This window comes from Cyclopterus lumpus, chromosome 11 (assembly GCF_009769545.1).
Source record: "Cyclopterus lumpus isolate fCycLum1 chromosome 11, fCycLum1.pri, whole genome shotgun sequence".
In the NCBI taxonomy this organism is placed as follows: Eukaryota; Metazoa; Chordata; class Actinopteri; order Perciformes; family Cyclopteridae; genus Cyclopterus; species Cyclopterus lumpus.
Window position 1 is genome coordinate 14,453,745 of NC_046976.1, and position 13,559 is coordinate 14,467,303.

The 13,559-nt window shown below is 42.0% G+C and overlaps 1 protein-coding gene across 1 annotated transcript in view; it reads right to left on the reverse strand.

Moving 5' to 3' along the window:
* The window catches only part of csmd2 (CUB and Sushi multiple domains 2), a 206,680-nt gene that overhangs the window by 137,289 nt on the left and 55,832 nt on the right, over positions 1-13,559 (reverse strand). The window contains exon 5 of the mRNA XM_034545807.1: positions 9,872-10,079. Within this exon, the coding sequence (XP_034401698.1) occupies positions 9,872-10,079 (208 nt within the window). The remainder of the gene's footprint in view (positions 1-9,871; positions 10,080-13,559) is intronic.

Consider the following 13,559-nt stretch of genomic DNA (forward strand, 5'->3'; position numbering starts at 1 on the left):
TTAATATTCAAAAAGACCCAACAGGTCCAACATCTCAAACAAACTCCAAGGCAAATACATAATACATCCTACCAACCTGCACACATACTGGTGGGACTTGCAGGGTTCCATAGAAAAATGTACAAGCCTAAACATTATGATTTGTTTTTCAAAATCGCACAAGAAAATTTAAAATCAAGACACTGGCTGTCCCTCTCGATGTTCAACAGTGCAGTTCAGGCTTTTTTACGGTGAAGGCCTCCATTACCTGTCATCCTTTGCCGCCCCACGTTTATTGATGCAGTTGAGGACTTTTTATGGAGGCACGCTGCTGTGCGGCCTGTAATTGCCGGTCAAAGCACGCTCACCAGAGTTCATAAAGGTTCCTCTGTAAATATATTCAGGTTGGCCTGGTGTCACCTCACACAAAAAAAGACAGCCTGTGTCTGATGAATGGGATAAGAAGAGGTATGTCACTGCCACACTGCACACACAAACACATTCACAATAGCACCAGGTGAGAACTGAATGCCTACTGAGTCTACAAACTCAAATGCACACATGAGCAACCTGTCCCAAACAAGATTAAGACGGATTACACTCTCAACCAGCGAGCCACGTCCTTGCTTTATTTCACCTTGCAGGTTCCCTCCTTCTATTTTGATCCCTCTTTTCATCTTACATTACTCTCCACGAATGTGATTTTACCTAAGCCTACAATACAGGAATATTGTATGAATGAACCTGTATTTCAAATAGTAGAGAAAGGCCCCCACTGCTTGAGTAATGCGTCATCAAATATGAGAATGACTTAATCAGTATGCCCGTTACTTCAAACGTAGATGTTCCTAGGGGTCTGGAATGAGTTAGCCATTAAGACTAATGAAACATGGCCGAAACCTACCTGTATTGTTGACTGTATGCAACTGCAAAAACATCATCATTATTTTATGGATTCTACCGGTTCCCGATGCAGTTTTACTTGTTTTGGGGATTTAGTACAGAAGAAACAAATGCCATTGCCTACAAAGAGAAGATCCCTCCACAAATATCAACCACACAATGGCGCTTGATTCAACAAAAGCAAGCTGATTTTTGCACTGGAAAGAAGAGGAATTATCTAATGCCCATGGCTGATGCTGTCACGTTGAATTACTTGTCAAGTGGGCTAGTTTTTCACAGCATGCTTTACGTATTTGGTGTTTGTGTGTGTGCGCGCCCTTTGCTCCTATGTTTGCAAGTTGTTCTATGAAATAAAGGAGGTTAGAGAAAATAAGGATGTGTTGTGGGTTAGAATTTAGCCCTCTGGTCAGTTGATGGGTTTTATTCTACAACATGACTTGAATTTAGAGTTCAAGACTGAATACTGGACTACTTTGAAGGTTGTTAAGTGCATGTGTGTATGTGTGTGAACCATTACACAGTCAGATGCAATGCAATGAGTTGTCATTAAAGGGATGCGTGAACTTGTCCTCACTGCCCTGCTTTTACAATCTAATTGCCGTACTCAGTGTCCTCTACAGCAGACCACTGAGTGCACTGTGCATTTGGCTGATTGATTCCATACTGCATGTTGTTTCCTTCTAAGCCTCTTTTCTCAGGCCTCCCTCGTCCTCTTCCTCTGGCTCCATCTTGGCTAATTACTGATTGATTCATTGACTGGTATGACGTCCCTCACAGTCCTGTGAAACTTAGTGTGTCACACCAATCACACTCTCAAAGATTGAGGGAGGCCAAGGTTAAAGGTATAACAATCTGGCAGAAAACAGTGATGTTGACCTAATTTCCATATAGCTGCTATCTTTGATCACACTATAACAAAAAGCCACTGAAGCATGCCATTCTTCTTTAGATTAGCGGCCCTTGACCCAGGAAGTGAATTAAGGGATCAAAGCGGGTTCTAGGATGATTCATCTGTGGAAGCTACTGCACAAACACAAGTGTATAACTATTGTTTTCACAGAAGCGACAGAAGATGAAAGATTGGGAACAATAGATTAATTGTAGTTTTGACTAAGCTGATCCTTGTACCTACAAGATCACAGTTGGTATAATTAATCAAATAGTATACGCAGGCAGACGTACGACACTGTTAAGTAAAGAGGATGATCGGACCCCTTGCTCTAATCTCATGAAGAGCAGTGTTTCGATAAGATAATCTTCCAAAAATGTATTTTCTAATTGTCATACAGTCTACGTATTACAGTACTACTTATATATGAACATTCAGTATTAAAGTTCTACATCTAAAGGCATCCCCAACAAAGAAAATGCCTCCAATCCATTCGCATGCCCAGGGCGCCAATGTGCATTACTTCAAATATGTTTCTGTGTACAAATCACAAGCCATTAGTGCATCTGTGGGATTGTAAAAAGCGGCAGATTGGATCCCAATGGTGCAGCGCTTAGTAAACACAACTAAAGAGACACCCAGTCCGGGTACAGTGATCTGGGCCATTACTTCTAACCTCTGCGTGGTCTCTGGTCTCACTGGGATGGGGTGAGGTAACACATGGCTGGACATGCTTACACAAACACATTGCTATCCAGGCGGACTGCCTCGTGGGAGCTGGTTTATAGGTGTGACTAATCAATGACAATAACAAGTCATAATAAGGAATAGAATGCATTCCCTTACACATCTGCTGAAACACACAAGCGAGCTTGGAAGTGTGCTAAAGTACATGGGTACACTTTGGCCCATGTTCACTAACCTTGCTATCTGCCACCCCTCATCCCCTCCCCTCCACAGGTATTAGCCTGAGCAATTTGACAGAGGGAGTAACAAAGTGGGGAGTGCTGGGTGAGCTAATCTGCAGCAAGGCACCAGGTGTTGGAGATAATGTTCCGCTGGAGCATTTATTGGCGTGTGGCGCAAAGTTCATCATAACTGCAGTTTTGATCGATGGCCAGTTGCAGATTGAGTCTTCGACCAAGTGCTGCTGTTAATAAATCCTGACTCAGACAAAAGGGGCTGTAGCGAGGAGACTGGCTAAGATAGCTATTGATCTTTTGGTCAAGCACAGGCCGATAAGCTAAACTATAGTTTAAGATGTATAAAGTCAACACTGCAGAACAAAATGGGGAAAAGTACAATAAAGAAGACAGCAGAGGTTTTGAAATGTTTTTTTAAAGCTATTAATTGGGCAAATTGAAATTAAAATGGTAAGACCTGTTTTTTGTAAATTGAGAGTCCTTTCCAGAATATATACTATATAATCCTGACATTGATTCTTTCCTCAGACTAACTTGTGTATGTATTCCAAAATACATTCAATATGGACCCGTGTTAATCTTGGCATCTAAATTGGTTATTCTCTTAGTTTTGCCAGCTATCTTTAAGTCTGTATGTATATTTGTTTCTGTGCCTTCTTGAGCCCCACACATTCCCCATCTCCCTTTCCCCCAGCACTCCATCCCAAACAAGCCTGTCTGCTCGGGGTCATGTCGCGATGAAGAGTAAACAGAAGGTTTATGATGTAAGCTTTAGACCATCGTTGCCTTATCATCCAGCTGTTGGACCCACGACATTTACCTGTAATATATTTAATGGTAACAATTTATGCATGCCATCTCAATATCTTTTTTTCTTTGAGTAATAAAGAGAAGACAGGGTGCGTGGGTCCAGTTTGACAACTACGACAAAGGACTGGGAGGAGGAGTTGCAAATTGATTACTGGTGTTATTGATGTCTTAATGTTTCATTTTGTGCATGTCTTTCTTTTGTCATTTTTGAGTCTTTTTTTAACGATATCACTGACCAAATCTTCTCTTCCATCATTCGCTCTGATTAGATGTTAAACAGTAGATGCTGTTTTCAGCCATTTTCAACCATAAATTGCTGATTTTAATCAATTTGGGAAGAGAACGCCAGCACTGATGCATTTCATCAAAGTACAGTGATATTATTTAATTTACAGCAGTGAAGTGTGAGCAGTTGCTGTTGAAAGGTTTGATTAAACCTGAGCCATGCCGCATGCCCCCTGGCGATAGCATCGCCTATCTGCGATCTTGAGGGACCACGACTGGATAGTATAATAAAAAAATTAATCCTGTTCATTTCTATCCACAACTTTGCAAGTCAAACCAATAGTAAAAAAAACTAACAAAATAACCAAAATAATACGGTCTTCACAATGAATCTCTAATACCTACTAGCAACATCATCAGCGGGTGGAGAATAAGGAGAAGTAAAGTGGGAGATGAGTTGAGAGTTTGAAGAGATAGACAGACATTTGTAGGTCAGAAAAAAAACAGACAGGGATCCAGCAAGATAAGATGATGTGATAGATGCAGCTGGTATATATATACACACACACATCACATCAAATATACATATTTGATGTGATGATCCTTGACGTGCATCAGGGCTTTATTACCATCCCTCACACCAGCGGTGAGACATTTCCATCTCAACCAATGTTTATCTTCGCAAGAACTTTATCCATTGTAAAGTTTAGAGAAGTACGGTTGTGGGTTTCAGATATATGCATATCATTCCCATTGAAACAAGCATACAAAGTTAGGGGACTACATGAGTCAACAGTAACCGGTGTTTGCGAATGCACAAATCAAAAGCAAATCTTCTGACATGCACTTCACGAATACACTGGGCGGCGTCTCAATCTCTGGAATCTGGAACACTTTACTGAAAGCAAAGAACATTGTTCATTATCCCTTAGTTTACTTTTGTTTCAGATCATTTGTATGTGGGTTTTATGGAGAGACCACCACTTCCAATAAACAACTATGATGTATGATGATAGACTATTGATTTACATTAGATAATCAGATCAAACTATCCACTCAGATGCTTTATGACTCCCACATAGCAGGGGAGAGAGATGGACTGAGGAAGATAAAGAGACACAGCGAGAGGGAGAGAAACACCACACTTAGACCCTCCTATATGTGACCAGACTAGTGATGTAGTGATGAATTACCGGTAAAGCTCCATAGCAAAACTCTTCCTTTACTCCACCAGTCCATGTTGTGAGAAACAGGCCACAGCATAAGAGATGGGGGAACAAAAATAAAAGTATTCAACAGTCACACAGACAATATATGCCCACTCAACCAGCACACAGCATCCATTTAAAAACACATCTATGCAAAGTGCCCCTGCATACGCTGCCAATACTCTGCACTCCCTTGCAGAAAATAACTGCCATAGTGCCATCAAAAAATTCAATAAATGATGTTTTCAAGCAGGGAAAGTTCACAATCACAGGTGGGAAGCCTCATCTTCTTGCGCTGCCATGCAAACATTGGTCAGAGGATATGTTTCACAATCAATCGTGTCCATACTCACTCTGACTTGATTATTAAAGGAAATTCTTAAAAGCGTTGAGTCCCAGTAGGAGAGATTATGGGACGAGTGTGTTACGCACATGGTAAGAGGAGTTGGAATGCACCCAAACACATTTTCATGGTTTTATGCATATTACATTACATTACATGTCATTTAGCTGACGCTTTTATCCAAAGCGACTTACAATAAGTGCATTCAACCATGAGTGCAAACTCAGAAGAACAAGAAAGTACAATTTCTTCAATAAAGTTAAACTACAAAGTGCTATCAGTAAGAGCCATTTAAGTGCTACTAAAGTGCTACTATGGCGCTACCTTCCCTTTTCAAGGTATGGTCGAAAAAGATGTGCTTACATATATACCATTGCTCAACAAGCAGTGGATCATCAAAGGTAAATTATAACATATGTGCTCCAGTAAACCTACATTAAAGTCTCAGGAGCCCTAACATGAAGAGCGAATCACTCTCTTTGAAAACACAAAACTAAAAGTTGAGGCATTCATCTTCACAAAAATAAAACACTCATATTGCTGTAACTCCCATCGGAAACTGGAAAAAACTGCCCCTGGGCTTAAAAAGCTGTTCCGAAGAAGATTCACTCGCTCTCAGGTGAGTCAACCTAACAGCCAATCAATATATATCCAGTGTTCTGTGCTCTTCAGCAACAGCTTTTTATCTCTTTCTGACTCACTCACAAACACAGACGTGCTCCCTCCACGGGTTGGGACTAGCTGACACATATCAGCACTGCAGGGATAATCCATATGCTTATTGAATGTCAGTGTCTCAAGTCCATAAGGTATAAGGTTAAAATAGAGAGGACAAAGGATGGGAGGTGACCTACAGGGATCAAAACTCGTTGGGCTCTCAGATCTTTTAACAGGAACGAAAAAAGGTAGCATTTACGGAGGATGCTTTGTGTTGACAGCAAAGGCTTTTATGAAAAAAAGAAAGAAAGAAAAAAAAAAAAGAAAAAAAAGAAAAGATATCCCTCAAGGGAAATAGAGTTTGCAAAAGTTACCAGAACGGAAAACAAAGATATAAGTTTAGTTTGGGAACTCTTTCTGTAAAATGCTGCAATCATTGAACTGTGATGCAGCAAGCTTATATAGCTCTTTTTGTTTTGTTTTAGAGCCTAGGGGGGTAATGGAAATATTTTGAGTTAATACTCAAGTTATACTTTCTATTTACAGTATCCAAGGTGTTGCAAAACTTGCTTTCAATATCTCAAGGGAGCACCACTGGTGGATCAACATGTGTTATGCCCCTTTGCAAAACAATTGAGTGCCAAAGACAATTACAAGTCAAATAGATGTGAGTTCCACTTAGTAGCAAGCGGGCGAATGAACATCTGGCAATTGGCGAGCGTCAGGCGTTATTTACATTGCCTCAAAGTGGATGGTGATGAGGAAGAAAATCAATGTGGATGCAAACAGCGTAATGGCGGAGTAATGCTTTCCCCTGGGCAAGCAACAACGAAGAAGTCCTGTCAGGGGTGATGCAGAGTAGAGGTGGTATTCAGTTGCCGTTTTTACCAGCCCTCCTCACTGCCACATTCAATCCACATGCACATCTCAACTTCTGGAGTCAGGCTTAAAGGCCGTGTTCTCTCAGCTGCCTCTTTAGAATGCTAACTCAGCAGGGCCGCCAATCTAAGCAGTGGATGGTAAACAAGAATGTAAGGGAACAGGGTCAGAGGCACATATGCACGGGGTGACGTTCTGGATGGTGATTGATGTTTATTCTGGGCTGTTCTCTTCCTCTCAAAATACACACAGACACAGACACAGGCACAGGCACAGACACAGACACAGACACAGACACAGACACAGACACACACACACACACACACACACACACAAGAGCTGGGAGCATGAAAACTTGACCTCCTTTCTTTGAGCTGTTGTGGATCGATCAAGGAAGCATGGTTTTGACCTTGATCCCTGGCCTCTCTTCTTCCATTGGACCACTCAACCTGTCCGTCAGGTATCAATCAATACTGCTATTAGAGCTCCCCACAGTTTGATTTAAGCAGCGAGTAGGATGCCAACACTATATACACTCTACGCCTATGAAATTAGAGCACACAAACACTTTCATTCCTGCTATTTTATCAGGTCACAAGGATGAACCAGTTTGTTCTTTCTAACTTTAGATACAATATATTTCCCTTTAAAACAAATAAAGGGTTTGATATGAAAAAAGGAAAAATCCAGGTTTAAGTTGCATGTCTTTCTGACAGAAAGTAATGCTTATTTCTTTGTACCGTCATCCTAATGAGACAATACTTTGATCCTAGATTGTATTGTAAACTCCTATTCACAGTTAAAAGCAGACCTGAAATAAAGAAACTAAACTTTAAACTTAAACAGAAGTAAGCCCTGTACAAACCAGTGTGATTAAATCACTGACCAGTCCAATTATATGGGGAGAGAGAGAGAGCGAGCACAATCCTCTAGCGTCACTGAGTAGAGGGCTCGCGAAGCCGTTCACTGAGAAGGTGTGTGTTTTAGGTCAGCACCATCAGAGCACTCCACCTGACCTCTCTAATTGGCCACCAGCTGGAGGTTGTAAGCCCTCCACCCATCTATCACTTCCATGTCCATCTTCCCCACTAAAAGGTCCAGCCCTCCCCTCCACTTCTCGCCTCTGGTGTGTGCTGATTCTTACTTGCTGACCCTGTCACCCTCTTTGTCTGTCCTTACTCCTCCCTGCTAACTGAAAGTACAGATACCCAACCACGAAGAGACCTCAGAGATGAAGTTAAAGTGTTTTTTTTTACAATTTGGAAGAACACCAGAATGAGAAAATACAACAATAGAGGTAAGTTAGCATGTCTGCACCGTGTCTTCTGTCCCCCATGCTGCCTTTCTTTTGCAATGTGCATGATCAACTGTGACGCTTGCCAATAGCCCTTCTCCCTCTTCACATTCTTCCCACGGTTTTTCCCTTGCTCTTTAAAAGACATTGCAGTCATGGTGCAGGTGGACCACCATAGTTGCCCCTGGCAACAATTGCCACAAAGATGATCGACTCAGTAGAGATTTGGGCGCCCGATACGAGCAAATCAAAGTCTAGGACAATAAGCTGATCGTAAAATGTGCACATCAAGCATATTCGGGCTGCAGTCTGTTGGGATTCTGGGGAACGATCAACTCTCAGTTGGCCAAGCAGAAATTTCAAAGAGACTTTAATATCAGGCTACAAGGCACAATTCTCAGTTTTAAGACCACTCAGAGTCAATCAAGTTCTGCTCGGGAAGTGTTTTTGCTTAACTACTGATCAAATGAGTGAAACTGACACAAGTTTCCAGGGGCCATCTCACTATAAGATGACTATTTCTGAACCCCTCTATCAACAGTCCTTTATCCCTCCGTCTCTGTCTGTGTGTGTCTGTGTGTTTCAAGTGTTTAATAGATCAGCCGAGACTACCCCTTGTCCCTTTCTGCCAACTGCCTGTAGTAGTTACTTCAAAGTCTCCTCTATCTTTTCTTGTTTATCCAAACCGCCTTTCTCCTACATGTTAGTGAAACTAAACCTGCATTTTTATATTTCATCGAAGACAAAGAAAGTGCAGTGGATTTCCCTGATGTGTAACAGCTGCATCCATCCACCTGTATGCAACCATTGTATATTTTTTCATGTTAACGTTCAAGCCTTGTGAGTGAGCGAGGGACAAAGTGAATGAGTACATCTGTTTGCACAAGTTATTAGAGGCCCAGCTCAAATATATGGAAGTCTTGCTGAAAGTATGAATATGCATGTGCACATGTCTATTTCTGCACATATTGGCTCAACTGTGTGTATGTGTATGTGTGTATGCGTGTGTGTGTGTGTGGCGGTGGTGGGGAGACAACACTATACGGCTGGCGGTGGTGATCAAGCTCACTAATTACTTCCTGAGCTGAGAGAGTTGTCAGACAGAGGAGGAGCTGCCACAGATGGTGAGAGACCCACACTGACACCACGATATCCTACCTCTTCATCATTAGAGCTGAGCATGTGTGTTTGTGTGAGAGTTATTGAGAGAATGAGTGAGGGTGCGTGACCAAGATTGAGTGTTCAAATTACACTTTGAAACCAAAGACGACATAATACACCCCCAAAGGGTAAAGGATGGAGAATTAGATCAAATAAATACTATATCCTTCTATATATTATTTTCAGCCCTCGATGGACTGGCGGCCTGTCCAGGGTGTCCCCTGCCTTCGCCCTATGTCAGCTGGGATAGGCTCCAGCGCCCCCGCGACCCTAATGAGGATAAGCGGTATTGAAAATGGATGGATGGATGGATATTATTTTCACTACCGATAGCAGTACTATCATTTATTACCTTAATGTTTGAATCAATGCCTGCTCCTCTGCTATTCCCCAGAGACATCTCAGACATCTATGCATCTAGATAGTCACTTTAATGAACCTAGGCAACACCCATCCACTTCCAATCGTACTTCAACCAGCCCATCTCCTTATTCTGCAAAAGTGCCTGTCGACAGGTGGTGTACCAGTGGACTTCCCTTCCCTTACTGTTCCAACCTCAGCTTGCTCTCCAGACAAAAGTGCAAGAGATTGACGACTCACCACTGTGAAGAGCCATCAGTGCCGCTGACCTCGAGCAGGTCATAGTCGTTCTCCAGCTGAAAGTCAGAGAAGACCAGGGCAATGGTGTCTCCTGGCTCGGCCAGCACAGTCCAGGTGCAGTCAGCATTGTTGTTGTACTCAGCTGGGTAATTGGGGGTGGTGATCACCCCGCTCTGACCCCGCAGTGTCCCGCCACACCCATCGTCTGCTGCAGGGAGCACAGGAGAGAGGAAGTGCTGAAAAGCTATGCAATGGAGGGAAATGTGAACAAATATAATCACAGACCTGTGGTGCAGAGATAACTGAAGACGTGTAGACAAATACAAGCAGTAGTAGAGGCGAGGTAGTAAAAGGCTAATAATCACAACCTGCAGCTTAACTGCAGCTAAAAGGTCAGGTTCGACCCATAAGCAGTCATATTAAATTCTAACTGGCTATTGTAAGCGTAGATATAATCAGTACAAAAGTGGCCCAACTATAACATGCAATGGATTAAATGAACACTTAATGTTACGTTAGGACATAGGCACATTATGTTATGACAGTGTATCATTTTGTATCATTTCCAAACATAAATACAATGTCTGTTTATGGACAATAAAAGCATCACAATGTCAAAAGAATAATTGAATTTAACAGATACAGATAAAGCTCAATTATTATCAAGCTTATAAACCACTCTGAGAACATATCAAGATGTCAGATTATGCTGATGACTGATGATACGGATGAGGGAGTAGTAATGATCCAACGAGATAAGTCTTCCAAACTATGTCACAGAGGCTTATTTAATTAATTGAACTTTTACCAGGATCCTTTTTCTGCTTTATAAACATGTATTATTTATCATTTCTGTTATGGCCACAAATTATCTTTTTGCCACTAGCCAAAGTGCAGATTTAATTTCAGGGGCATGACAATGTGCAATGACTTAAAGCATATTGTTCCTTTGTCTGCAATCTTTGCCATAGGCCAGAGAGACACCAACCACCGGATTTCAAAATGCCCTCGAGTGTTTACCATCAGTACAGAGCAGGGTAGAGTGTGTGATGCAACCTAATGCAATGGAGTGATTAAAGTCTGATTCATTTAGATTTATGTAAATCAACACAACTCTTCCATCCTTAACACTGCTTTAAATAGAACATTGAATAACAAAGCATGCATTTAATGCGTTGCCAGGATAACTCCCCTTCTAAGATACTAATATGTTAATTGCGGCTTTGAACGAGTATCTATCATGAGATATCTGCATTCCAATTCCTGCTTGGAATTTGAGGAAATACAAACATTACAATATTGTGTGCATGCTTTACTACAGTATGTGCCAATGAAAAAAATTAGACACTTCTGAACTATTACTGTTCCAGAAGTAATATGTGTATATTGGTGCGCCTCTGTGCTGGGGGTGGTGTGGGATTCATCTGTGTCCCGCTAGCTGTGTGTGAGAAGTTTCAAAGGGGGGGTGGAGGAGCTCAGAGGCGCCAGGCCCTGTCTATCATCCATCCTACCTGTCACCACGGCAAACCCCCCAAAGGGAGGGCAAGCGAGTGTACGGACGAGCGAAAACTTGTGAGGTGTGAACTTGAATAGGAGGGAAACCACGGCAGAAGGGCAAGAAGAAGGGGATGAAGAGGATGACAGGTGACAAGCAAGGATGGGCGAGACAAAAGTGCAGAGGGAGGGTGGACAATGAGGAAAGAGAGATGGCGAGAGGGGTGACAGGTGATTATTGCAGTGGGAGTGACAGGAAGTAGAAAGTAGACGGACAAAAGGATGAGGAAGTGCATTGATATTCCACACAAGACAGTTTCTTCACACTTGAAGGGAAGTCTCTGATGCTCCCCTTCACCTGGACTCTCTCTGTTGCTCCATTTTTTGGCTGATGTTGCCAATGCAAGTGCTCTACGACAATAAAAAAAATAAATGGCTCAACCATGGACCGCGTGAAACCAAAAGAAAATTGCAAAATTTAAGGTGTGCAACTTTATCAAATTGTACCAATATTTTGTAGATATAAAATGTTTCTCATGGTTGAACAGTAGATATTTTCAGGCTGTCACTTAGGATTTCATTGTTTTCCATAAAGTGCAAGGAGCTGGTTCAATTCCTCTGAGTGTCATGGCAACCAATATATATGTGGAAGCATAAGCAATGCATGCTAACTAAAAAAATATTCATGCCGTCAAAAAAGGCATTTTTATATGGACCAAACATTCACACAGCAAAAGCTTGAAAACTATATCTGGGATTTTAAATGGGACAACTAAATGTGGCACAATACCACTAAAAATCAGAGTGCCTTTGTAATAGTATAAATAAAGCATGTGCACAAACCAAAGATAAATAGATGGATGGATACGTGTGTGTGTGTGTGTGTGTGTGTGTGTGTGTGTGTGTGTGTGTGTGTGTGTGTGTGTGTAGTGTGTGTGTGTGTGAGTGTTGTGTGTGTGTGTGTGGAGTGTGTGTGTGTGTGTGTGTGTGTGTGTGTGTGGTACTGTAGTTATAGGCAGTGGCATTTAGAACGTGTCAGTAGGAAGACTTGTTCTGAAAAGAAATGCTTCGGGGTTAAGAGAGAGCGTCAGGAGCTGGATAAAAGAGTGATGTTTAATCACGTCTAAGTATCCTCATGAATAGTGATGTAGTTTTTAGGATCATAGCTAAGAGAACAAATTGATGAGTATAAGACAGGATACGTAAAACATTATCCGTTATCATTCTATGGCTCGGCAGTGCCGGCACGTTTGCACACTCCGGAGTTCAGAATGGTGACTGTGCCAAAATGCACCCCACCATGCTCTCAAAGTACAGTGTCAGTTCTGCTTTTACACATATGGAAAGGCTCTATAATTAGGCTGACAATAATTATATACTTATGCATTATGACGGGGCACTTAGGTGTACAGGTAGACGTTTGTGTGGCGCTGGGACACCACAATTAATCACAGGGAAAACGACATGTTTCTAAAATGTGTTGGCATGTAATTTCTGCCGAACAGGTAACATAATCACATCCTTTAGTACATGAGCTTTTTTCTTCCCTTTTAGGAGCCTGGGTGGGCATGGGGGAGGAGAATAAAAGAGCTTAGTTTAGATCTGCACAGCAAATTGTTAATGAATTATGGGAGAACAAAAGAGGGAGAGAGTTCTTCACTATTGTACATAAAATGTAAGAAATTACAGAAAAGACTGATCGCAAAATGTGCACACAAATTCACATTTGGATGTGTAGTAAAGGCATGTGCATGTGTCTGCATGTGAGTGGGTAGGTGGGGACTGTGCTGGCGAGTGGTGCCCAGCCATGTGGGCCCCCATGTGGGCTTCCTGACTCCCAGCCTGGTTGCAGATGGCACTTTGTCTCAGCGCCTCTGCTCAGCAGGCACAATGATATAAACCATTGGCCACATGGACTCAGCAAATAGACATACACATGCAAACTGTCATGTATATGATATGCGGTTGGCATTTTAAATGCGAGAATGTTTTCTTTTTTTTTGCAAAGCAAAAATCCTGAAAAATGATGTACACGAGGTAACAGCATCACATTTGCCTGCAGTGAACCAACACACACTGGCAGGTGTCGCTGCCCCGGGGCTGCTTGCTAACTGTGAGGAGAGGACAACTGGCACAAGCACCCCACTGGGAGCTAACACATGAGGCCCTGTCATGATAAATAAGATGTTCGTAT